Raw genomic sequence first — 25,575 nt, 5'->3', positions numbered from 1 at the left:
GATCTCGACAGCGCGTTTTTGAATGTTACGAGGACAGCATTACGCTTCGCTTCATCGTCAGTCAACGACAACTTGAACCTCGGTAGCAAGGTAGCTGAAACTGTAGCAGATCCATTTAAGAAATTTCGGCAATTTCGCCCGAAAAAAGTCACCGCGTAGAATCGCTTTGTCAACAATTGGCGGGCGGACAGCACTCCACCACAGTGGCAAAATAACGTCGGGAAAGGCGGTCCTACAAGACGAATAAATGTTGTGTAAGACTACGAGGATAATTGGTATGAAAAGTAACGAGTAACGTGACACCTCAGGTTACCAAAAAATGGCAACGTAAGTACGTTACCCGTTACAATTCCGAAATAGTAACGAGTACGTTACTAAGTTGCTAAAGAAAGTAACGTCGTTACTTGTAACGCGTTACCGCGAACCCTGATAAGTACATGTGTAAGTAATTGTAGCCTTAATGCAAGTTAAGAAATTAGCACAGTGTACCTTGCTTTTGAGATGGCATGAGAGCCTTCGATGTGGGTGCATCCATGTTTACACCCACTTAACATTCCCACCGAGCATTTTTGGACCGGCACTGCATGTTGCGACGAGCTCAGTTTCACGAATCGGGAGTAACTGTTCGTAGTGTGCGCCTCGAACACGTGAGCCTGCTAGTGGCTCTCTCGCTCGCACAATGCAGTCACATACACGACATTCGTCCGTTGGGGTTGCGGCCTTTCTTCGATGTTCAACGCAGCAGCATTCTTATTAAGGCGAAAACCTTGGATGCCTCATCGAACGCGAAAATTGACCATCGGCGTCCCGCGTCGGCGGTGTCAATACGAGTGATGCAAGAAATCATCATCACGTGACTACGTCACCACATGACGTCATCATGACATCACAGATCGCCAAAATTTGTGGCGTCATCATGTTACGTCACTATGACGACATCTTGACGTCACGTAATCACATCATCACGTGGCATCGTCACTTGGTCAAAGGTGGGCCAATCACGCAGGCAGAGCAGAGAGAGAGAGGGAGAATAAGGATGAGAGAAAGGCAGGGAGGTTAACCAGGGCTGAGCCAGGCAGTTCAGAAAGCGTGCAATGCCTACGATCCTGGATGAAGTGTAAAACCACGTTAGGTGGTCAGAGCTTTCGGAAGAGGGAGGGGAAGATCAACACATCGACAATATGGCTTTCGCATAAAGAAGGGACCCTGTGAGCTTTTTTGCACCATTGCAGGCGAGGTATAGACGACGTATAAACAATGGCGTTGCATGTTAAAACTGCGCTCTGAAGGTAACCACATGTCATCGGCAAATTAGACAAGGAAGAGAATCAGTAGCCAAACTGCGTTGTTAGTTAAGTACGCGCTTTACGGCAGCTTGGAGCCTCCGCTGTGCCGAGACGCCCCCGCAGCACATCGGCGCACTACTTCGCTGCACCGCTCCCAGATGGAGGTACCATCCCCGTGAATGCTCCCAGACTTTAGTGCAAACAAATCTGGTTTGATTGTGTTTAATGATAAAATGAACGAGCCAGCCAGAATACATGCAAATGCGATACCAAGCGCCATAGGCGTGCGCTAAGGGGGACAAGGGAGGGTGGCCACCCCATTAATTATCTAAATGAGAGCGCCAATTATGCCCCATACTTTTACTCATTCGGACATATCCCGTCATTGTTTAACGTGAAGTCCTATGGCCAAGAATCTTTTTGACGATAATGGCGGCCCGAGGGGGACCCCTTCTGTTGCCTTCCAAAAGCTGTTTACTTCCCACCTTTACTCGCGAAAAGCCCGGGGCCAATGGCAAGCTGTTACGAAAAGAACATTATCGTTTCATTTTAATTTTTGCATCTCTTGCGCAGCTTGTTTTCGTTCGGACGCGACCAACAGGGGTGGGTCGCTGCGGAGAAATTTGCCCCTCCCCCCTTTCTGTGGAGAACCCTGCGCACACCTATGGCAAATGTAGATCAGTAAAATTATCTAGGAGTAAGGATGAGAGAAGAAAATTGTTACTTGGAAGCAAAAACATGAAGAGAAAATCAGAGCGAAAAGGCAGAGAAACTCTGCCACAGTGACGCATAGAGGATAACGGGAACACAATAATCTTAGGGTAGTAAGAGGGCTCTGAAGGAAGTATTGGGCACATAACTAACCTTTGCTACCTCGGTGTTGTGGATTAGATTTGATGTACAGTCGAGGCTGGAGAATAATCAAATAGTAGTTGGGAGGTTGGCCCTGGGCGCTCATGGCAAATGCCACAAGTGAAGTGGTGCAGGAAGAGATGGGTTGGGCATACTTCGAAGCGCGCGAAACCTAGAAGGAAATCCTCTACTGGTGTAATCCAATGGCGGATTCGGAGCACTTATGGTAGCAGTTTTTCTGCTCCATGCTGAACAAATCTGTTCCATTGGCAGATTGAGAGTGCTCCCTGTGTGTTTCATTGGCAGATCTGGAGCAGCTCCGCCGCAAGATCTACTCCATGGAGCATCTCTCTCTCTACTCCGTGAAAACCGGCGGATTCGACCGGAAGTTGCAAGCAACCCGCGCGTGCGCAGAGCGTGGAGTGTCACGTGGCCGACGCAACGCATTGTCCGAGCGCCCCCGTTCTCTCCGCGCGCGCCCATGAAGGCGAGTCGCGGATGAGTGGTGCATCGCATCGTCAACTTCCGCTTACGCGAGGAATGCTGGGCGCTTCCGGAAGCGGATGTGCGTTGGTGCCCCATGCCATTTGCTCTGGCAGGAGCGCCTTGTTCCATCGGCAGATTTCCTTCGGTTGCCCTCAGCCGGAGTGGAGTCCTCCGGCGCAGACTTCTTCGCCCACTCCGAATCTGCCATTAAAATTGACCATTCGAGAAACGCTTGAGAAAATCGACGAAAAGAGTTGGGAAGGTACAATAATCACGTACTTAAATAAAAAAATGGGCGAATACAATGAAAAAAAAAAGAACCAGGAAAGTAACCAGTAAATATTACAAGGTGGTTGACAACGGTAAGAAAAAAGGGATTAAGTGTGAAGTCAAAGATGCAGAGATGGCGCTCTGGGTAAAGCAGTAGAGAAGAAATGAAGTTTCGAAGTTTATTGCCACATAGTTAGAGAAGAAATGAGCGACAGAAATAAAGAGAGCGCCGAGTGAAATGAAGAGAGAATTCTTTTTTTTTTTTACTATTTAAGGCTACTTCCTTGCTCTTTGAGGCGAGATCAGGGCTTGTGTTAACGCGGAGTTAGAGCAAGTAATTTTCGTTTCGTGCCTAATAAGTCGGAGGAGTTCAGAAACCACGGCCACATTGTAGTTGAATGTCAAGGTATCCATCCAATAATTAAGGCAGGAGTAACTTTGCCCAATACATTGATTTTCAAAGAGAGCTTTTGTGAACATAACTGAGTCTGCGTTAGAGACCAGTAAGTTAAGGCTGGGAGATTGGAAGTGAACAACTGTAAAACACATGGAATAGAAATATTTTGCAGTAACAATGGCAATAGGAAAAAGGTGGAAGGTCAGTAGTGACAGCTTGTTTGTGCAAACTGCATAGCATAGAGAGTGATAACAAAGAGCTTAGTGGCACTAGCCATCACCCCGACTCAACAGGGGATGCTCCTAACATCGCTCAATCAATTCATACTGGCAAACACTGTGAGAGAGCGTATATAACGCGTTCGCGCCGAAAATTCTGTTTGCGTTGTGGCGTATAGTGTCTAGCGCGTACAGGTTCTGTGCGTAGGAGCCGTAGAGTCGGTGGTATAATTTGACGGCCGGGCAACGCAGCTGAAGTTTCTTTTTTCTGAATTTCTTTCTGACTTATCCGCGTCTCCTTTTATTGACGTCATTTCCGTGACGGAAATGCCGTGAGTTAAATCTAGTTGAGCGCCGGAATGTAACATTTTCGTGTTTCTTTGGAACAATGCGTAGTTAAACTGTCATACTTTAATGAAGCGCTTTCAGAAATCAAAACGGTTGACTCCATTTTCATAGAAATCGCTCGTAACACGAAAGTGAAAGGTAGCTTCATAAAAGTAGGTGCAACGTAGCTGGACGTTAGGAAATGCAAGTACATAAATTTGCACAGTGCCTAATGCAAGAAATGGAGTAGATTCAACGCAGTTTACATGCAGTAGTCCACATTGAGAAACTGCGTTAAAAGGAGCTCCTTCGCATTTCCATCTTTCAACCAATGTTCATATATACGCACGACACCGGATGTTTTTTTTTTTCCTCTCTTACACATTTTTTGTAAATGGGTGTGACGATATCGACGACAGCGATCACTTTGGACCGAATTTGTCTAGAAAGCATTCCATGGCTGGGCAGTTACTGCAAGGGAAGTGTAAAGAGGAAGTAAATTAAGAGACTGCCAGTGAAAGCTGGAAGGGAAATGATAGAACCCTCGTGGGGATGCAAGAAACTTAATGTGATCTTTTGATGACGACGTTATTTCCGTTACGAAAATGACGCACATCGTTGTTGAGCCGGGCACAGAACACTTTTGAGCTGAAAGTTATTGCACAAACTTTTCCAGTTGTTCTTATTGTCAGAATGCGAAAAAAAAAAATATGCCCGGTTGACAGTAAAGAGGGCACTTATAACAAAGAAAAAGTTTGTAAGTCAGAAAGCGGGGCTGTCACAAATGTCGCGCTGGAGAATGTCGCACACTTTCTTTTTTCTTTTTGAAAACTTCAGTTTTTGGAGCGTGCGTGGGCTTTTTGCAGTAACGTACGAATGCTGGCCTACGGCTTTGGTAAAAATTCCGCGCTGTGTGCCCTAACTTTGATACCTGAACATGAAGTCACCTGGCCTCCATTGATGAGGCACAACTTAAAGGCAGGTCTGCCATTTGAATCGACCATACGTGTTGTTCGATTGAAGAGCTTACTTGGCTTACTTGTAGTAATTGAAACATTACTCGTGGAAAAGTGCTTTTATTATGTATGCCGTTGAGGTAACGGCAGCCTTGAAAAAATACATTAGTTACCAACAGTTCTCAATTTCCGCCAATTTTTAAAGTAGGTCTTAAAACAACATGCGTACAGTTTACCACGCGACTGTTAGCTAGAATGTTTGGCTCTAGTGGCCACCAGAGTGTCTTTATTTGTTGCCGCACATAGTTTACCCTGATGAAGGTGTTATTTAAAATTATTTCTTCAGCCCTGCACAACTGCTCAGCTGTCTACAGAAACTACCCGAACAGCCCCAATGACATCATAGATGGCTAGGTGTAAGTGCTTGGCTTCCGTTTTTGAATCACATTATTCTTCTCACTTTGTGTATAAGTACATTAACCCTTTACCACTATCAGCCCGACAATCGATAGGGAAACATAATGGCGCTGTGCCAAACCCGTCCATCAAGAAGATTTAAAGTCTGATGCAAGAACGTAAAAGTCACATTCACATGTGTTAATTTTTTTTCTAGGTATACAAAAAGTACTACCAGCCAATGTTTGGAAGTATTGGCTTCATGAACGCAGTAGCCATGGTAAAGCCAAAATCCCGAGGATCCGTCCGTCTGCGCACGAAGAATCCGGACGATAACCCATCCATTGACCCCCGCATGTTCTCAGAGAATATAGATTTGACCCGACTTGTTAATGGTGAGTTCTATTGTTTTTTTTGTGAATTCTATTATTTTTTGTGAATGTCCGTGCAAATATTAAATAATAGATTTCATATACGAAGCTACGAACTAATATTTCCAAGATTTCTGGAAGTCTTCTCATGTCTTTTACGATGAGTATTGAGATTGCTAAAACTGGCATGGTAAGTGCTTTAGCAGAAGAAGCATTTTCAGTATGCAAGTAAATTTATACGTTTGTTTAGAAGCTTCGATAAGATCATCGGCACCGTTCTATATCGCTCAAGAGCTGGAACCTTTTCTTTTCATTACAGTGTATACTTATTTTGTTCGCAATTAACGCCATCTGTTTCAAGAATTCAATAGGCGTAGACCACACTTAGCCGAACAAGAGACCAAAACTTTATGAACGTTTCGTCTGTAGGCAGTAGCACACCAAATGGCCCTAGTGTATCCTTATTATTTCTCCTCAGCCTGTCTATCAATGACGTTACAATTATACGTAATATTACGAAAAAAGCTAGGCTTACTTTACTGCCATACCTTGTTTACTAACCACATAAAATTAAGGCCGCTTCGCACTAGGGGTGCCAAGCCTGAGGGAAGTGCGGAGCTGGGCAGCCTTCTTTCTTTCTCTTCGGTTTTCTCTTTCTTTGTTTCCTCTTTTCTTTCTCTCTTTTTCTCTTTTCCAGTTTTTTCCCTCTTTCTTTCTCTCTTTATGTCTACCAATTGCTTCCTCTCTATTTATTTCTCTTCCTTGCTCTTTCTAATTTTCTTCGTTTTTTACCCTTTCTCTCTCTCTATTTTTATCCCTCGCTTATTTCCTGTTTTTTGTTAAATTTTTATACGCGGCTATACCTGCGGTATGCAAAGCGACGACAGGATAGGACAGCATACGACAGTCCGGGCCCCTAAAGTTCACCGCATTTATCATCATCAAGACGCTCGAAGAACAAGAGGAAGAAGACTTCTCATTGGCGCGAGCGCGCACTCAAAAAGTCACAGTTTCGCCGCGAGGGCGAAGCAATGACTGCGATAGCAAGAAATTGGAATGTCGCACGAAGAATGACAAGCAGCTGGATACTTGCAGCGGGCCGCTGAAGCATAAAGGAGGACGCCCGAAAACAACGCACAGGCATGCACAGGGCAAGCGTGAACTAACAACTGTAACAGTTGTTACGACTTTGTGCTTGAGCAACGCGCTGCAAGTTGGTTGGTTGGTTGTTCCTTAGCAACCTGGCGCAACCCACTGCGGGGGATCGGTCATGAAACGAACAGTACCTTATTTTAGAGATAAAAGTGTTTTACATTTCGAATATGTTTAGAAAAGGATAGTTAAATATGAACTCAATCTAGTAGTCAAGGCTAAAAAAATTGAAGCCAATATGAATGAACAATAAAGTGAAATTAAATAAACTTAACATTCAATCCACTTTGTCTCCCGTAGGAAATCGCATACAGCTTCGATAACGTTCCTGTGGCTATGGCCCAATGCGATTGCACCTCTCGGCAATGGAGAATCAGACGCTCTTAGATATTTCTTTTTCTTCTAAACTGTGGTGTGTTGAGTGACCCTTCTGCGCCTCCTGCCACACGGGGGCGTAAGACACAAGGTGTGCCCGGTGTTCTGTCTTTTTATTCCACATCACGAGTGTGTGCATAAAGGGGCCACTTTGTCGTGCGCGTCTCAAGGGCAGTTTTCAAGTTGAAAGAAATTGTAGCAGCGTTGCGTGATAGTAAACACGCTGAAGCTCCTCGGAGAGGTTGTCTAACGTAACACGCTGGGGAGCGAAGGGTCGCTGGTTCGAACCCCCTGTCGGGTGCCGCGCAATTTTTTTTCTTCTTCTTCTTTATTTCATTTTTCTTTGTGCAGATATCTATCTATCTATCTATCTATCTATCTATCTATCTATCTATCTATCTATCTATCTATCTATCTATCTATCTATCTATCTATCTATCTATCTATCTATCTATCTATCTATCTATCTATCTATCTATCTATCTATCTATCTATCTATCTATCTATCTATCTATCTATCTATCTATCTATCTATCTATCTATCTATCTATATAGATAGATAGATAGATAGATAGATAGATAGATAGATAGATAGATAGATAGATAGATAGATAGATAGATAGATAGATAGATAGATAGATATCTGCACAAAGAAAAATGAAATAAAGAAGAAGAAAAAAATTGCGCAGCACCCCACAGGGGGTTCTAACCAGCGACCCTTCGCTCCCCAGCGTGTTACGTTAGACAACCTCTCCGAGGAGCTTCAGCGTGTTTACTACCACGCAACGCTGCTACAATTTCTTTCAACTATATATATATATATATATATATATATATATATATATATATATATATATATATATATATATATATATATCCGGGGACATGACCGCGACGGAAAACGTCCGCCGAGTGTTCATTAATTGTTATAATTGTCATCGCAATAATATGCTGCAGATGGCTATGCTATCCGTGGTTTTGCCTGCGTTATGCCAAGCTACGAGAGCATACGATGACAGCATACGACAGCCCAGGCCCCTAGAGTGCTCCGCACTTAATAATACAGTCATTGCATAAAACGATGAATACAGTTAAAAACAAGTACTTCTTGTCATCGTTAGCTAGGATGTCTCGTTTGAGCCCTCGTGACAAAATGTTTGCCGTTTCGCGTTGTGCCTACGCCGCTCTCAAAATTTAACCATCACCACAAAAGTTCTAGTGGTCGGGTCGCTAAAGCAAGAGAACCTGTAACGTAAATGTGACCAACCCCGCTTCCTGAACAAAAGTGACACTTTAACGAACTACAACATTTAAAGGGATACTGAATCGAAATCTGAAAATTTTGCGGAAACGCTGAAAATGAATTCTTAGTGCGCGCTTACATCGAAAAGCAGTCGTGACTTATCGAACTTTTCAGCGGGTGGTTTTATTTTCTACGTTTAAGTGAGCGTGGGCCAAGCGACTCGGCCAACGCGAATTGGAAGTCGTGACGTCATGACACCCTCATTCGAAAGTCGGCCGGCCGGCCGCCGTCTTTCGAAGCGCGCACGCCGTCACATAGCTTTACAGTAAGCATTCATGTCGTGGTCCCTGTACCAGCGATGAATTCATCTGTAATGATGCAGACCAATTTAACTTGCCAATAAATATAACTGCTTAGATTACGAACCTCCTGTGCCAAGCCACAAAAAGGAACAGGAGGCTGTGGACGTGCCAGTCAGGCAGTTCGGGCCAGCAACATGGTCCAACGTACAGCGGAAGCAGTAGATCAGTGAGTGTTACGGAGGATGTAAAATGCGTGGTTTCATCATCTTCGTTGAGGCAGAAAGGCAGCTATTACGGCTTATTATCTATGCGGTCATCGTGCGGCCGCTGCGCAGTTCGTTTCTGCGCTACGAGGCACCGAATGTGTGGAATTTCTCAGCCGTTTCATAGTTCTGTGCATACAACAGCTACTGTCACATCTACGCTTACACAAGACATTTACAGGTTGAATTAATCGAAATCGGTTGGCTTCGTCACCATCGAGAGCACGGAATATTCGAAAGTAAACTTCGTTTGCGCGCATCATTACAGCTAGATGGCGACGCCGTTCCATGCTTTTGCTGTTCCTTTTTTAGGACGCAGCTAAGTGAAGCGAAGTGTTGGGAGCTAGCAAATGAAGTCAATTTTTAAATGTGTCCAGGCTTGGCGTGATGGCTGAGTAGCACGTATCCAAAGTCTATGCCACTTGTCATCTCTAGGAAAAGTATGCGATAGTGTGTCGAGGCCGACGATGCTGTTATGACAGCCTTTAGCGCAGCAGTAGATATAGGTGTTTCCTTCCGCCGCGACGAACGCTTCAAAGCCGAAGACCGACCATGGGAAAGCATGTGTTATACAAAGAGATAAGTTTCCCCGACGTTGGCGCCGACAGCAATGAACAGGCACAGCGGCCCCCGCGGCTGCTGCGGCCGCGCGTGCGCGGGGTTTCATGACGTTGCTACCGGCGGCTGCTAGCGCGCAAGGCACAACCGAAAATCACTGAAAAAAGATTTTTCTCGTTCTTTTTTAAAAATAACTTTGTTGTATTTGTCATTTTTAGCAGTTAAACTTTTGTTATGCTACAAATACCACCCGCGGTGCTACGAAACACCGCCGTTTCGTATACATTTAAAAGAGTCGTCCAAAGAAGTACAAACGGAGGGCGAGTTACTAATTATGGAGTACTTAGCTGCTGACGCAGGCCATCATCGGAGCGTAGCCATCGATTTCCAGTGCCATGGCAATAATTATCTTCCCAGCGTTTTCTTATCATATATGGTTGTCAAATGAGATTTCATGCCAACTTTGTCGTTGATATATGCTGCGTGCTCTTGTAGAGATGCGCCAAAGTGAATTTCTATGAGTAATATATAGTTCTACGCCGTATACCTGCAAACATATTTGTTACTATTTTCACTTTGCATCAGAACCTGGTGCCGCAGCTTATACGGCAACCTAGTTTGGGCCAAAAGTAAGGTTATCTTAAATGTTTTGTTAATAAGAGGCATATAGCATCTGAGCGTGGGTGCATTCTGTGATATGTCCTGTACTGCCCAAACTTTCTTTTTCCAGGTACTCTGAAACTGCTGAAACTGTTTGAAATGCAATCCATGAAAAAGGTCAACGCTACAGTGTGGCAGCGAAAGTTCCCATACTGTGAGCAGTTCGACGTGTGGAGCCCCCAGTACGTGACGTGCTTCGCGCAACACACCGCCTTCCCTGGTCAGCATGTCTGCTGCACATGCGCGATGGGAGAACACAACGACGCTGTTGTTGACAGCAGACTAAGGTGATATATAGTCGACGCTTGTTTGCATAGGCGTGCGCAGGGTTCTTCTTCAGGGGGGGGGGGACGTTCAACACGGCGCCCCCCATCCCTATTAAGTCAATTAATGTATGGGGCACACCTTTCGCTCCCCTCTTCTTAGGTGAATAGGGGGGGGGGGGCGGCCACCCAGCTGCCCCACCCCCTCTGCGCACGCCTATGCTTGTTTGCATAAATGACTTTGAGCAGTAGTATGACGAGCGAGATTTCTATTTGGCAGCATAGGAGGAAAGTGCCAAAATAGTAAGAATTATAGCATAATAAGCTCTGAAATTTTATATGTATATAGAGGCGGAAGGAAAAAAAATATGACATCAGTATCAAAGTACGACATAAGTATGACATAAGTATCACAGCAACAAATAATGCTATATCATCTCATAATAACAAAACCATCTGATAAATATTAGGGCAAATGAGCTCGGTACTTAAAAGAAGGTGAGATAGTTCGTAAATTGACATTTCATCTAGAGCTGCTGATAGCACCTTGATGCCGACGCTGGTGGTTGGTGTTCGGTGCGGCAGTCACCGTATGAGCTATGTCCGCTCGCCTATCGTGGTACCACGGGCAAACACAAAAGTATTCCTAAAGTGAAATCCTGAAATATATGTTTAACTTGTCGAAGGTGCCCATTTCAAACGTCTGCCCAGTGACTTCTTGTCCCTTAATTAAGAGTTTTGTCACCGCCAAGGGCATTGCTTTCACCACATGCTGTTGCTATTCCCAGCAGCTAATTATTCTCCAAATAGGTATAGCCAACGCGAATGTTGGAATTTACTACGATCCAAAGTTTTTTGTGATGCTTGTGCGCTTTTTATCGAAGGTTACTCATATCCTCCGTGTGGCAATGTTGTAGTTTATAAACCTTTGCGCGTACGCCTGTGAGCATGATTCCGAAGTGAGTTGGCGATTTACACAGGTGAAGTACAAAGTTCGTGCAACACGTGCATTGGATTTGCATAATATTCCCGTGCGCCGGTATACCTTCATGTGCTGCTGTGCAGATTTTATTGCCGGCTTACCACTCAGAGACAAAACTATGCTTGGCTTCCACTTTACTGGCAGTCAGAAAGAAGTTCGCTCTGATAGCACGTACATTGTGACAGTGGTACTTGAAGGAACACTAAAGGGAAATAACATTTTATGTCAGAGTGAAAGGTCAATGCTTGAGAGCATCTAAAACGTCAATATTATACACAACAGCGCTTCAGTAATCGAAAAAATAAGGTGATGTAGGACAGGATTTGCGCCACCAGTGTGACATTCTGAAGCGCAAGCTCGATAGCGTAGAAGGGCCTCATTACAATGAATCAGAAAGGTTCAAACTACCCGTGACAAAAAAGGACATTTCATTACATTACAAGACGGAATAAAACGAAGCTTCTGCATTCCCGTCTGCTTCATGCAAAAAAGAACTTGACGGCACCCTTGACAACGACTCAAGTTCCGTTTTTGCCGGGCTGTTCTCCGCTAAAGCCTCTTGGTCCGCTGCGTCGCAGCGCCAGCTGTCGGCCAGTGCGAGCATGGCGAATGCTACGTCAGAAGGCAGTTCTTGAAAGCGCGTGGTATGAGCTGCGCTAACAGTATGCGGACCAATTAAACTTTATTTTCTTTCAAACGAAGCATTTCCTTGGCAGAAAACGAGCAATACGAAGCTTTCGAACCGGTATTTCATTAATCCACGTCGACTTAATATTTGTCTTTAGTGTCCCTTTAAAGACGCCTGCAGCACTTCTTTCAAGTGTCCATGTTTGATCCGTATCTTTTTTTGGAACGGAGTAAAACAAATAATAAAGGGAAACTTGAGAACGCACGCAAGTCCAAGTCATCGGTCAGAGATATTTAAAAATTCAAGCAGAAAGTGACCTGCCCTCTATTAAATCCTCTTTTACATGCCACATGTCACTTCACCGTGACGTAAAAGGTTTCCAGGAATAATATCAGGGCCTTGGCGGAAGTGAGAAAATCGTTACGAACGTCCTTGGGACAAAATACGAACCCTCGCCAAACCACCCCTGAAAAGTGTTGGTCTAGGGCTGAAATCCAAGACCCGGGATATTTATTTCGTGAACTGCGAAGCTTCCTTTCTGAGAGATCTGTACGTACAGCTTCTCGCTGCAAATAGGTGTTTGATATTTCCCTTTCTTCATGAACATTGTCCAACTTAGCGGGCTTCCGAAAAACTGATTGGTAGAAGTTTATAGCTCTTCTTGTCATGAACTCGCTCTTCAGCCTTTATAGTGGGCTTACTTTTAGACGTCATTGAACTGTTTTGTAAGAAGTGTGTAAGTGAACATGTGTTTTCCTGCGCAGAGTGAAAAACGTGGCAGGATTACGAGTCGTGGACGCTTCAGTGATGCCACAGATTGTCTCAGGAAACACCTACGCCACCGTTCTCATGATCGGGGAGAAAGGCGCCGAGATGATTCTGCAGGACGCCAAGAATAATCAGCCAGTGATGTCATAGACCCCAAGAAAAGAGATTTTGCTACATATTGTTCTAAGAGAACATGAGCTACAAGAAGAAAGGACATGTGAAACCAACTGAAGCTTCGAATATCTATTGGCGTCTGTCGAAGGCCACTGTTTGTGAGGAATAAATGCGCGAAGAATTCTATTTCCATGTTGACTCGTGTTTGTTTGCATGATTTTATGAGATGCATTGGCTGAAATGCATCGTAAGCGCGACGTGATCGCTATCAAGGCTTACAGAGAATGCGCCGAGTGCCACTGGAAGCTGAAATAGTTTTGACAATATGGTAGAAGCGCATTGGGCTTGTGGAGCAAGTCCTTAGCATAATTAGCAGACTGGTTTAAGCTCTCTGCGTAAAGTATGCAATGTACCATAAGGTGCTAAACCTGTGAATCGCTACAGATCGTAGCGCCTTTGTTTTCAGCCGCCCCTCCCTTTGGCAAGAGCCATGGTGAGAGCGACGGAACAGAGGGGCCCCATCCGATAGATGTTTCTCTCACGTCATAGGTAACCTTCCAACTTCATGTGGACAAATTTCGTTAGTAACAGTTGGAACACATTTATAATTGGTTGTAATAGGAGAATTAACAGCAGCAACAACGAAAAAAACTAGGTTGATCCCTCCGTCATAGGAATTGGTACAACACGAAAGTGAACAGTGTCTTCGCAGGAGTATAGCTGATTGTTTACTGTACATTAATGTATGAAAGCTTGCACAATGTGAATTGATGTCTGGCACCTATAGCACCGTTGGACGTGGATGCACCCCCATTGAAGCCTAGTGGCACGTCTCCATCCCGACGACTAACGTCGATGATCTTGAGTTAACCCTTGTGGTGTCTGAAGTAGTTAGCATACACCCGGACACAGCAGAGGGTGAATTACGCGCAAAGATGGCATAAACAAGCACGCAATGAACACTGGTACTCGTTATGCATTGATTCAAAACGCCGTCATCTGACGAGAAAAACGCCAAGGCGTGCGCTCCCAAGTAATAGGGTCACCCACGCCTGTGCTCATGCATATACCGCACAGTGTTCCAGGAACGCGAGAGGCAGAGCTCGTAGGTTAAGCCGTGAACGCTGGAAGGCGTTCCGCTAAACACAGGCATCTTTCTTGCTGCACCAAACAACTCTCTGCGGGACATTCACCCGTCGACACCATTGCCTTTGAGTGCCGCTTATTGCAGCAGTTTTAGTAGCCGGTGCTATCGCACTCGAAGCGGTAGGCGGTGGAAAAACGCCGTAGGTGCATGTGGAAGCTGCACTGCTCTGTAAACGAGTCGTCACGCTAACATGACACGAAAGAAAAACCACGTACTGCGTCGTCACCAAACCGAATCATCGCGCACGGCGCATAGCACCAACCGCAGAGCTTCCTACACTAATGCACTGAAGGCGTCCGCTGCGCTGAAATTACCGACGAAGCGCTTCCTGACGGCACTTGTTCGTGTCATAATGCAGTACTTCACTACACCTATTGTAGACGGCGACACCACCCTGCCAACATCACTGTGAGAGAGAGGTGTGTAAGGTAGAAGGCGCGCTTGCAAAACCTCGTGCATGTGCGTTGGTGGCGCATTGGGTAGAGCGCCGGGCACCTGTCGTCGCTGACCGAGAATTCGTGGGTTCGATTCGCAGGTTATCCAAATGAACGAAACCTCTTCTTCTGATTTTTCTTCGTCATCCGTTCGTGTACATTTTTCCGACGTCACTTCTGTGATGGAAATGATATCAGTGAAGTCTTCGTGGACCCCGGCATAAAACACTTCCGCGTTAAATATATGACCCATCCGCCATCTGAAGACGGTCGTACAGCGGAGCCTTTGTGGCATTCCTTGCAGTGGACCCTGAAGTGGAGGCAACCCTTACCTTACTTCGGCTTCCCGAGTTCACAATTGGAGATTTCGACTCTCCGCTGGCGTATTGCGTCATCTTCGCGAGGTCGCAGTTTAGTGTCCTCGGCTCTCCGCTGGCGCTTGGCCTCCGCTTCGCGAGCTCGCAACGCTGCATCTTCGGCACGGTGACGACTATACGCCCGAGTCTATAGATCACACTTTTCTTAGCCTCGTGGAGTGAGTGCCAGCCGCGCCGCTACTCTGAACACCAGGCGCCACCTGGTGGTGCAGACGACGGTGGGGGCTGCTGACGGCTGGAGGTGATGGCCATGCTTGCGCCGTGTGGTCGCTTGTGTCAGTGCTTTCAGAGCTGTTAGAAAATAGCGGGCTCTCATGCTTGCTTTACGCATACTCGGTATGACAGTGCAATGTATAAAAATTCGTCCGGGTGGCCCTGTGATGTCGTTGGGTGCGCCATTCTGGCGGACCACGAGGACGAGTAGATGGCAGTCGAGCGCCGTCCGGGGGAGTTCTGCCTTCAGATCCCTCATTTGCCTTGCGTTTCAATGTGTATGTTCGTGGTTACTGTGTTGATTGCCGGTTGGGGAGGATGATATGTTACCCTAACGAGAGGGCTCACCAGCTAGCGCGTGAACTAGCTCCCCGCGGCGGTGACCGGCCATCTCAGACGGGACGGGAACGGGGATGCATCGACTTCAAGGATCCATTAATATCATTCCACGAGATCACCTCAGCTCACAAACTAGGGCGCAGGCTCTTCCCCCCTCCACACCCTAAAGTGAATAAAGCGCAAGCGGTCACACCACGACAACTACAGACAAAAACGTACATCACTCCAGCCATGCTAAACAGAATCGATCCAGACATTTACCTCACTGTCACCACCGTAACCACGAGCACTGCAATTTCGAACATATGCTCTGGCTATGCCCCTTTAATTCGGGGTCACGATTATCAGACAAACCCTCCTGGGACGCTGCCATGCGCAGAAATTGAACAACCAACTCCTGGCAGTCCAGAGGGCCCGAGACATCGCCGAGAGGCTCCAGCTTCCGGCACCTTCCTGGGTGGAGCCACCTGGCTGAGCTAGCGGGACCTACAGTCGCGTTCAGCTTCTGCCACTTCTGGACCACAATAAAGTTCTCACTCACTCACTTACTGTGTTGATTGAGACTGTGTATAACCTGTGGCGCATACCCGCATAACATGAACTGTGGTATGCGGGTATGTGACACACGTGACTGAGGGAGAGGATTTCATGAGGTATGCGACAAGCGTTTTGCGTTATTCACGTCATGACCAGTGAATTGTGTTCGTCATACACAGACCCCCTCCATGCCAATTTTCGCATATTACAAGTTATGGAGACGACCAACAGAGCGCCCAGACGTAGGCGGCTAGATAGATAGATAGATAGATAGATAGATAGATAGATAGATAGATAGATAGATAGATAGATAGATAGATAGATAGATAGATAGATAGATAGATAGATAGATAGATAGATAGATAGATAGATAGATAGATAGATAGATAGATCTTTCTAGAGCCCCCTTGTAGACCCTCTTGGGGCAACTAATACAAGCACACATGAAAGGTACCCCATACTCGTATATGATACTTGTATATGTACTTGTATATGATGAAAACACGGCTCAAGGCCGGCTAGATAACTGAGGACGACGAAGTGGGAAGCTCGAGGAGCAACCACGATTTCTCTGAGGAAGACGACGCTCGGGTCTTCGGTTCTTCGGACTTCAATGCCTGATGCTCACCACCCCTTCACGAAGCGGTTCTGCCAGTCCGATCCCGCAACCCGTTCCTGCAGTGGATACTCCTGTCCACCGCTACAGTCGCCGACTGCGAGGCCTTAGTCCCGAGACCATCCCTCTGGAACTTCTCCAGCCAGAAACGCGCATAATGCCTTAGATGATTTTAGCGGGTACAACGGCTCCCCGTAGAATTAAGAAAATTGGCATAGTGGCTGCTTCCCTACTTCACAGAAATTATGACGATTTATAGCCTAGTGGTTTCTTCGCAAGTGCACTTGTATCGGTTGCCAAGGAAGCCCATAAGCCCGTGATCCATTTCCTCAGGGTCTCAATAAAGTTCTTACCCCCTGTCTCTCTCTTTCTCACGTCAACGTATGTTATATAGCATGATGGGAGAGTGAAATAGCGACCGGGCATCACACAATGCGAATTACTTAACTGCTGAGCCGTTTAAAGCTTCCAACCCATTACAAAGGGGTGAGCCACAATTCTTCATCGTCATCAGTCGTCGCGTCAACAGAGTGCACGTAATGTCTTACAGATGTGTAGCTGGAAGCTCGACTCTGCGCAGAATGACAAATAATGGCGTTGTAGGTGCTTCCCAACTTCACAAAAATTGTGATTCATGGCGTAGTGGGTACCTTGCTAGTGTATTTGTATTAGTAGCCCCAAGAGAGTTTACAACAGTCTCCTGAAATTCCGCTCTTCCAGCTTTAGCTGTGACTGTGCTGCGCTTTCCGTGCAGGCCTGGCGTTTTTTTTAGGGGCAAAGCTCCTTAAGCCGTGGGTCGTGTGTTCCCGATGTATGTAGTAGCCACCTCTCGTTTAGTTCGTGGAGTGTCCGCTAGATGGCGGTACTTGTATATGATTAGTTCGTGGAGTGTCCGCTACATGGCGGTACTTGTATATGATGAAAACACGGCTCAAGGCCGGCTAGATAACTGAGGACGACGAAGTGGGAAGCTCGAGGAGCAACCACGATTTCTCTGAGGAAGACGACGCTCGGGTCTTCGGTTCTTCGGACTTCAATGCCTGACTTAGAAAGCAGGATACAATTAGCTCGTTCTAAGAAACACTTTTCCGCTTTAGTCACTCTCGATATTACAAAAGCTTATGACAGCGTAGAACACGTTAAATTAATAAATTCGCTAACGCAAGTAGATTTACCACACTACTTCGTTGCATGGGTGTATTCCTTTTTAAAAAACAGAGAATTTTATTGCTCTCAATATGGTGTGTCTTCTTCAAACTATAAACAAACTAGAGGTCTTCCGCAAGGCTCGGTATTGTCACCATTATTATTTAATATATTACTGTGTACTATCCCTTTACAACGTGACGTGCAGGTGTATGTATATGCCGACGACATTGCATTTTTTGCTTCAGCTGCAGATATACATACACTGTATCAAATTCTACAAATATATATGAACACTCTGGAAACGTGGCTTGAGGGCATTAATTTATCTTTGAACATAAGGAAAAGCGCAATGACAGTTTTCCCACTAAGTGTCCCAGTGCAAATTTCGTTACTTTACCGACAAGATGTCATTCCGCAGGTGGAATCAGTCAAGTATTTAGGGGTGATCTATACCGAAAAACTCAATTGGGATGCGCATATAGAAAATATGGCAGTTAAAGGAGCACGGGCGGTAGGGATGCTTCGTAGAGTCAGCAGTAAACGATCTGGTTTACGTCGTGATGTGCTCATTATGATTTATTGTATGTATATACGCCCGATATTGGAGTTTGGCTGCGTCTTGTTTTCCGGAGCACCTGCGTACAAACTTCGACGACTGGTTCTGCTAGAACGCGAATCATTAAGATTATGTCTTGGGCTTACTAAATTTGTCGCAAATAATATTTTGTATAAAGAAGCGCGCCTGCCTTCTCTTCTTACACGGTTCCAAATTCTAACCGTACGTACCTTCCTAAAGATATATGCGACACCTCAGAGAAGGTCACTTTATGTTTTTATCAATGAGCCGACGTCCTTTTTTAACCAGCAGTGGTCTAGATTAAGGTGCCCACAAGTGATTGTCGCACAAAAGCTTATGGAAAAAATACAAGTAAACATTCGTGAAGTACTTGTACTTAACAGATCTCCTCAAACAATTAGAATAGAGTTCGACAATATATTTCCTAAAGAATGCAAACATTTACCCAATAGGTACCTGAATGCCGTTTTGGAAGACCACCTGTCACATTTAGAAACAAACATCGTTATAGCGACTGACGCTTCAGTTTGTGAAGAAAAGGCAGGAGTGGGAATTGCATCCTCAGCTTTGGATTGGTCTTTTTCAATTCGATTACCCGACTTTACGCCTATTTATCAAGCGGAATTGCTTGCCATTGTCCTAGCCTTACGTAAATTGCCCCTATCAATAACAGAAGCTGTCATTCTGACAGATTGTTTATCTATCTGCTCTGCATTAACTGCACCTAATTTCTCGAATGCCTTAGAAGTATTTTATTCCCTTGTCCCAAGACATTATCGCCTTATTCGCTTAGTGTGGGTACCAGGGCACAAGGGTCTAACCCTCAATGAATATGCAGATGCACTTGCGGTGGCATCACATAATGGTCCCATAATCTCGATATTGCCGACGGTGGCGTTCGTGTCAGCAGCACGATTTGAAAAGTTTGCAACGACGGATACCTTTGCCAAATCGGCTTTGGCAACATCTGAGTTTCCACACCTTAAGTATCCATAAAGAAATCGTTGGTGCTGCACTAGAAGGGAAGAAGTATCAATTACCAGGATAAGATGCCGAGTTCCCCCACTGAACTTCTACCTACACAGGTCGGGTCTGGTACAGTCACCCTTATGCCTCCACTGCAACGAGAGTGAATCTCTGCATCATTTCTTTTTAACATGCAGATTGTTCACAAATCAAAGAAAACGATTGCTAGATCAACCTCTCCGAAGGATGGGCTTAAATTTATCCCTTCCGGTGATTCTTTCCTTTGGTGCAACTGAAATGGGCTTTAGCCACAGGAACGTTTGCGCAGCCGTGTGCGAGTTTTTACGGGAAACAAAAAGAATAGAATGTTAAGTTTATGCACCATTTCACTGTTTCAACCTATTCAAATGTTTTTTTTTTTTTAACATCTGGATTGTACCAGTGAATCTAATTTTTTAAAACATTCATTCCTAAACTTATTCGTATTGTAAAACAATTTAATTTCTAAAATAAGGTACCGCCTGTTTCATGGCCGATCCCCCGTGGTGGGTTGCGCCAAGTAACTGAGGACCAACCAACCAACCAACCAATGCCTGATGCTCACCACCCCTTCACGAAGCGGTTCTGCCAGTCCGATCCCGCAACCCGTTCCTGCAGTGGATACTCCTGTCCACCGCTACAGTCGCCGCCTGCGAGGCCTTAGTCCCGAGACCATCCCTCTGGAACTTCTCCAGCCAAGCCCTACATCAGGAGAAATGGCCACCGCCGGCGCTTCACAGGTGACTGTTGAGCAGCCGATGCGAGAAAGTTTGATGTTTAACATTTCTCACGTGTTTACTTTAGTGGGGCGAATTACTCGTATTCACGGTCTACCGATGATGCCCTCCGGAGCTTCGCCCCACTCATCATCATTCACCCCATGGATATGCTGCAATGTTTTTTAAGCCGAGCTTAAGTCTGTCCGTCGGGAACAAAAGACGTCGGGCAGATATGACCCACAGGAATTGGGTAAGCGTCACTACCGAGTAAAAACAAAATCGAAATTTTTCGCCAGGAGAAACTTCGTCGGTCGTGTACAAAGCGATCATAATCATCATGAGCGCAATAACTCGGCCAGCACGCGCTCTCTTTGTCCTCTTGTTCATCTTCTGCTCCGCAACCACAACACGTGCGACGATTTGTGAGGCGTGGGATGCAATAACTCTGATTTGTGAGAGAACGAGTACAGAGAGAGAGAGAGAAAGATAAGAGAGAAAGATAGAGATAAAAAGAAATAGAGAGACAGAAAGACAGTGAAAGAAATAGGCAGAAAGAGATACAAATAAACAGACACAAAAAAGTGATTGAAAAAACAGAGAGCAAGGCAGAAAGGGAACGAAAGAGAGAAATAGAAAGACTGAGAGAGAAAGAAAGGGAAGAAAGAGAAAGAAAGATGATGTTCACTTTTCCGCCAAAAATAAGCTCAACAGCTTGTGTGCCAGAATTGATAAGTTGTCCACGAGTGTGAATATGTCGTCTAGCAGAACGTGCACAGTCAAGCACCGCATGCCGTTTGTCCCTTGCAAAAACAATGTTGTTTATTCTATTTCTATTCCGTTTTCATGCGGTAAGGTTTATGTGGGGCAAACGGGGCGCTGCCTCAACATTCGCCTGCGTGAGCGCCATAGCTCTTTAAAGAGTGCGCAGTTCTCCCATTTGTCTGCCCACTCTGCCGCCTGTGGTTGCACCCCAGAATTCTGCCGCACGACCGCCATTTTTAGACACAGGGATTCTCGCATAAGAGAGATAGCTGAAGCCTTCGCTATCTGCAAAAGCGGTGACACGTGTGCAAGCGCACCGTCGATTGCGTTACTTAATTGCGAGTTGACGTACTTGGAGAAGACATAATGATGTTACAAGTGGTCTTTTGTCATGTGCATAGGTTGCGTGCGTATTTTTTGTTCTTTCTTCTTCTCTCTTTCTATATTTCGCTTGAATAAAGCATTCAGTTGTCAGTTCAGCGCTCGCGTTGTCAAGTCTTTCTGTGTCCTGCGTCTTTTGCGCTGTTTTAATGTGAGCGCAAACCAACTAGCCCAACTCCCCCTTTTGCTGCATGTATATGTGTTTGCGCGTTCAAACCTTCCAGACACCTAAAATACACTTAGTGTGTTCACATGTTTCCATGTTCAGATATCATTTCATCTAAGATTTCGGAGTATTGATAATAATAATAATAATAATAATAATAATAATAATAATAATAATAATAATAATAATAATAATAATAATAATAATAATAATAATAAATCCTTCGTCTTTCACCAAGAGCATGAGGGAGGCAAGGAGAAAAAGCTGAAAAGCAGCTTGACTAGGTCCTGCTGCCCCCAAAAGTGCACTCTGGCAGGTTTACAGCAGTGCAGATCAACCGCCTTAGTAACAGGGTAAATTAATCGGAAGTGAGAAACAAGGAACGGATTGAAAAAAGGATTATCAGCAACAATGCAACGCATTTTCATTGGAAATAAAATTAAGAAGAAGACATTGCAAGAACATATAATGCAAAATTAAACACCGAATTTCAGTGAATTGGAGATTTACGAGAAATAAATTCCGATAAACGCTGAATTTCCTCCAAAAAGTAAACTCCGAAAACACGGAGTCCTATATATAACGCCCTAAACCGGAGATAATTAGACAACTGTATTTTCAGCCGCCTGCCTATGTTTCTCAAAGGCGGGATCACCTGTTGAATATACATGAGATACCTTTTAAGGGTGACGCTTTCCGCTACTCTTTGCATGTCGTACTAAAAAAAAAAACATGGCTGATCCCTCCGTCATAGGAATCGGCATAACACAAAAGTGAAACGTGTCTTCACATCTTCACAGAAGTAGTGCTTCTTGTGCAGAAATATATGATAATAATATCTAGGTTTCAACGACCCAATACCACCATATCATTATGAGAGACGCCGTAGTGGAGGGCTCCGGAAATTTCGACCACCTGGGGTTCTTTTACTTGCACCTAAATCTATAAGTACACGGGCCTCAAACATTTTCGCCTCCATCGAAAATGCAGCCGCTGCGGCCGGGATTCGATCCTGCGACCTTCGGGTCAGCAATGACTCAGTATGACTTGTTTTCTCACATTTGAGAAAACAAGTCATACTGAGACCCGAGGCGGCACACAGTAATCCGACTTGCTCTCAGTGTATAATTGCAACTTGTCTTTCTATGGTCATGGGAAAGACTACTAGTGCAATGAACGGTCAAGAATGAAATAAACTTTCATGAAGAGATTGTATGATCCTTTATTATAAAGTGGTGAAATAATAAATAGTAAGCATGCGATGATACAGAACATTCATAAATACAATTAGGTGTAGAAAGGACAACTTGTATAAAAAATACAAATAAGCAAGCACAGCCATGTGCTATATAGCAATAAAATAAGTCAACTGACAACTCAAAGGTATTTCAGTCATGGTTCATAAAAAGCGCTAAAAAACAACTCAAACGGATGCAAAAGAAACCTGCTGTCACGTTTCATTGACGGCCTAAGCACAAAAAAAATCTAAGGGAAACCAAGCCTTGAGTGCGCTGACCGTCTGCAGCCGCGCATCAGTCCCATGCAATCAAAAGAAAGCACAACACCCTTACCACCAAAGAAGATGCGCCTTCTGTCACTCGCCCCTTCTTCTCTATAAAAGAAGTTAAGGGCTGCAGTTCAGTAGCTTCGTTGTCATTCCTCCTGACGAAGGAATTGAGTTGATAAAGCAATTTTTTCGTTGGAGCATTTCAAAAGCCGTAATTATGTAACCTAACCAGACAAGCAATTCTGTGAATATGTCTAGCTGTAAAAAAAAGGAAAGCAGTGCATATCAGTGACACGATGTCTTCGAATAAGTTAAAAGAAGTGATAAAGGATTAGTACATATTCATGTATACATTCATATTATGCTAATTGAAACACTGTCCTCCACAGGTGATAGTGCACACTCGCTTCAACCTTGGCTACTTAACCCCATCCCTGGAGCACATCCTGCAGAATCCTCTGCTGCCCGATTCCACCGCACCCACTCTTCACTGCGGTGCGTCGTATAACTGTGCACTGGAGCCCTCAAGGCCCACTTTCGATGCTTGCAGAGGTACAGAACACTGTACTATGGCCCACTCTTCACGTCGAAGATCATCGCAGTTTGTGTCGTGCTTCACAACCTCGGTGTTGGCAGCACCTGCCTGAGCGAGACGACATCCCTTGCACTGAAGAACTCGAATGCGAATATGCGGACCTTTACAACAACAATAGCGACGATACGGCTGCAGTAGACATGAACCAGGCGGGTAGGCAAAGGCAGGATCACGCTCTGTAGTGGTTCACAGCTGGGCACGACTCGATGTAATGGGGTTTACATTCCTGCGAGATGTGCACAGAAACGTGAAACACAAGAAGCTCTTGCTGTTTCTCATGACAAAGTAGCCACTTGCATTGTATTCGATCCTATACCTATCCCCTGTACTTGTGTTCTTGCAGGAATTGTATTCTGACAAAAGCTTCATTGTGTTCGTTCATTGAGAGCATGCTAATTGTACCAAGCAGTTAGGCAAAAGCATGCTCAGTTTCTGCCGCAAATCGTAGGAGGACTAGTTTGTTGAGACCATAGTGACTCTGTAAACAGCCTGTGTTATTTTGCAGCAGTGCATGCAACATTGAATGCCATTCCAGAGCATTGTTTTTGGCACTTTATTCACAATGCGAACCCATGTGATGACTGTACGAGTCTGACAGGTGTGTACAAAAGCTCTATTCATGTAGTAGCCACTCGTACATGCAAGAGCACAAGCTTGCTGTGGTTGGTAATCTATGTAAACGCTTATAGGCACAAAACGAACCAGTACCGAAAGGGGCAACGTGGGCACAGCACTGTGTAGCTACTTTCTGTCCTGGTTTCTCTGGTGGACTATAAAAGTTTACATGCAAGAGTAATACATGATATTTCATAATGTATTGTGAGTCAATTGATCTTCTTCTGTTAATTCATCATTGTGAGTCAATTCATCATCCTTGCAATAATAAAAAGCAGTCAAGTTGTCTCATTGCTTACATCATTGTCTTATCATTCACTGCTGCCAACAACAACAAAGGATGCCTCTAATATTGTACCAGCCAGTTTTGAAACCAGCACATCTGCATAAAAGACATCTCTTTGAATGCAGTTTGTGCACTTCTTAGTGTTGCCAGTCCAATGTAACATCAACTGCATGAAATACTACAATTCCTCTTTGCTGTGGCCATTACGCACTTCTTATCCGTATGTTGTAAGCAACGTGGAAGTACCTTCCACAGTTAACACCTTCGGAGGTGCATCACTTCTGTGGATTGAGATTCGCCTAGACTTTATCTTTCAGATTCAATTGATCGCGCGTAACGTGAGGTCCTGAAACTTAACTCTTATTGCTTCTGCTTATGTATATTTACATGATTGTAACTTTTACTTACAGTAGTCCTTACGCATCCTCAGCAAAACATATAGCACCATCTTAATGATCACGACAGTTCAGGAAGATACTTTGCACATCGGAGACGTTATAAATAACTCAGCTGGCTGTTGGGCTAGTTGGCACATTACTTAAGATAAAGTAGACGCGGAACAGCCACCGCAACAAAAAAGACAGAAGGAACAGAAGGGGCATTATTAATACTTGCAATGCTGTGCAGCTCCTTATAGCGCTTCTGGACGCCGCGGGCCCTGGGAACGAAGGGCCACCGCAGCCCAAGACGGGGTCAACGCGCATACTTGTAACGATGCGGGCGTCGTCCACCGAACGTGCGTCGCCAAATCGAACGGCCATCCGCCTGTTCTCCTGCAATAAGCATGTGCATAGCTGAAACTTCAACACCACCTGAGTGAAACGCAAGCTTACCTGACTGCACCGTCATTCCGCGCCTCGAGCTCGAGCTGCCGCCACTCCAGCGGCGGCCTGCTGCTGGGGCCCAGGCGGTAAAGGCGCTCTGTCATCGTCTGTCACGGCTCCCATCGTACCTCCGGTAGTAAGTTGCAAACAACCCTCCCCATACAGGGACGATCGGTAAAAAAATGCAACATCGCGGCCCACTGTTCGCGATCTGCCGACATAACCACATAACCACAGAACACCTACACAAAACAACCAGCGAAATAACGATGTCGGCAATGTCGACGCTGGCTTGGCTGGTTCGCTTACTGGCTAAAAAAGTTACTATGCTTTGTCGCTCATCTCCAAATATGGCGCTAAATTGCAGACGTTATCGTCTGCTTCACAACTTTAAAACTAAACGCTTCACTTTTCTTTTATTTTTTTGTTGTTACATTAACAATTTCAGATACAAAATAC

At 45.0% G+C, this 25,575-nt stretch overlaps 1 protein-coding gene across 1 annotated transcript in view; it reads left to right on the top strand.

Moving 5' to 3' along the window:
• LOC119400216 (4-pyridoxate dehydrogenase) overlaps nucleotides 1-13,035 on the top strand; it is a 63,706-nt gene extending 50,671 nt beyond the window's left edge. Inside the window, exons 9-11 of the mRNA XM_049417547.1 lie at nucleotides 5,406-5,583; nucleotides 10,183-10,399; nucleotides 12,750-13,035. Of these exons, the coding sequence (XP_049273504.1) occupies nucleotides 5,406-5,583; nucleotides 10,183-10,399; nucleotides 12,750-12,903 (549 nt within the window). The 3' untranslated portion in view covers nucleotides 12,904-13,035. The remainder of the gene's footprint in view (nucleotides 1-5,405; nucleotides 5,584-10,182; nucleotides 10,400-12,749) is intronic.
• The last annotated feature ends 12,540 nt before the right edge of the window (nucleotides 13,036-25,575 follow it).

This window comes from Rhipicephalus sanguineus, chromosome 7, assembly GCF_013339695.2.
Source record: "Rhipicephalus sanguineus isolate Rsan-2018 chromosome 7, BIME_Rsan_1.4, whole genome shotgun sequence".
In the NCBI taxonomy this organism is placed as follows: domain Eukaryota; kingdom Metazoa; phylum Arthropoda; class Arachnida; order Ixodida; family Ixodidae; genus Rhipicephalus; species Rhipicephalus sanguineus.
Note: the sequence above shows the minus strand (reverse complement) of the source record. Positions and strands in the feature narration are given on the sequence as shown.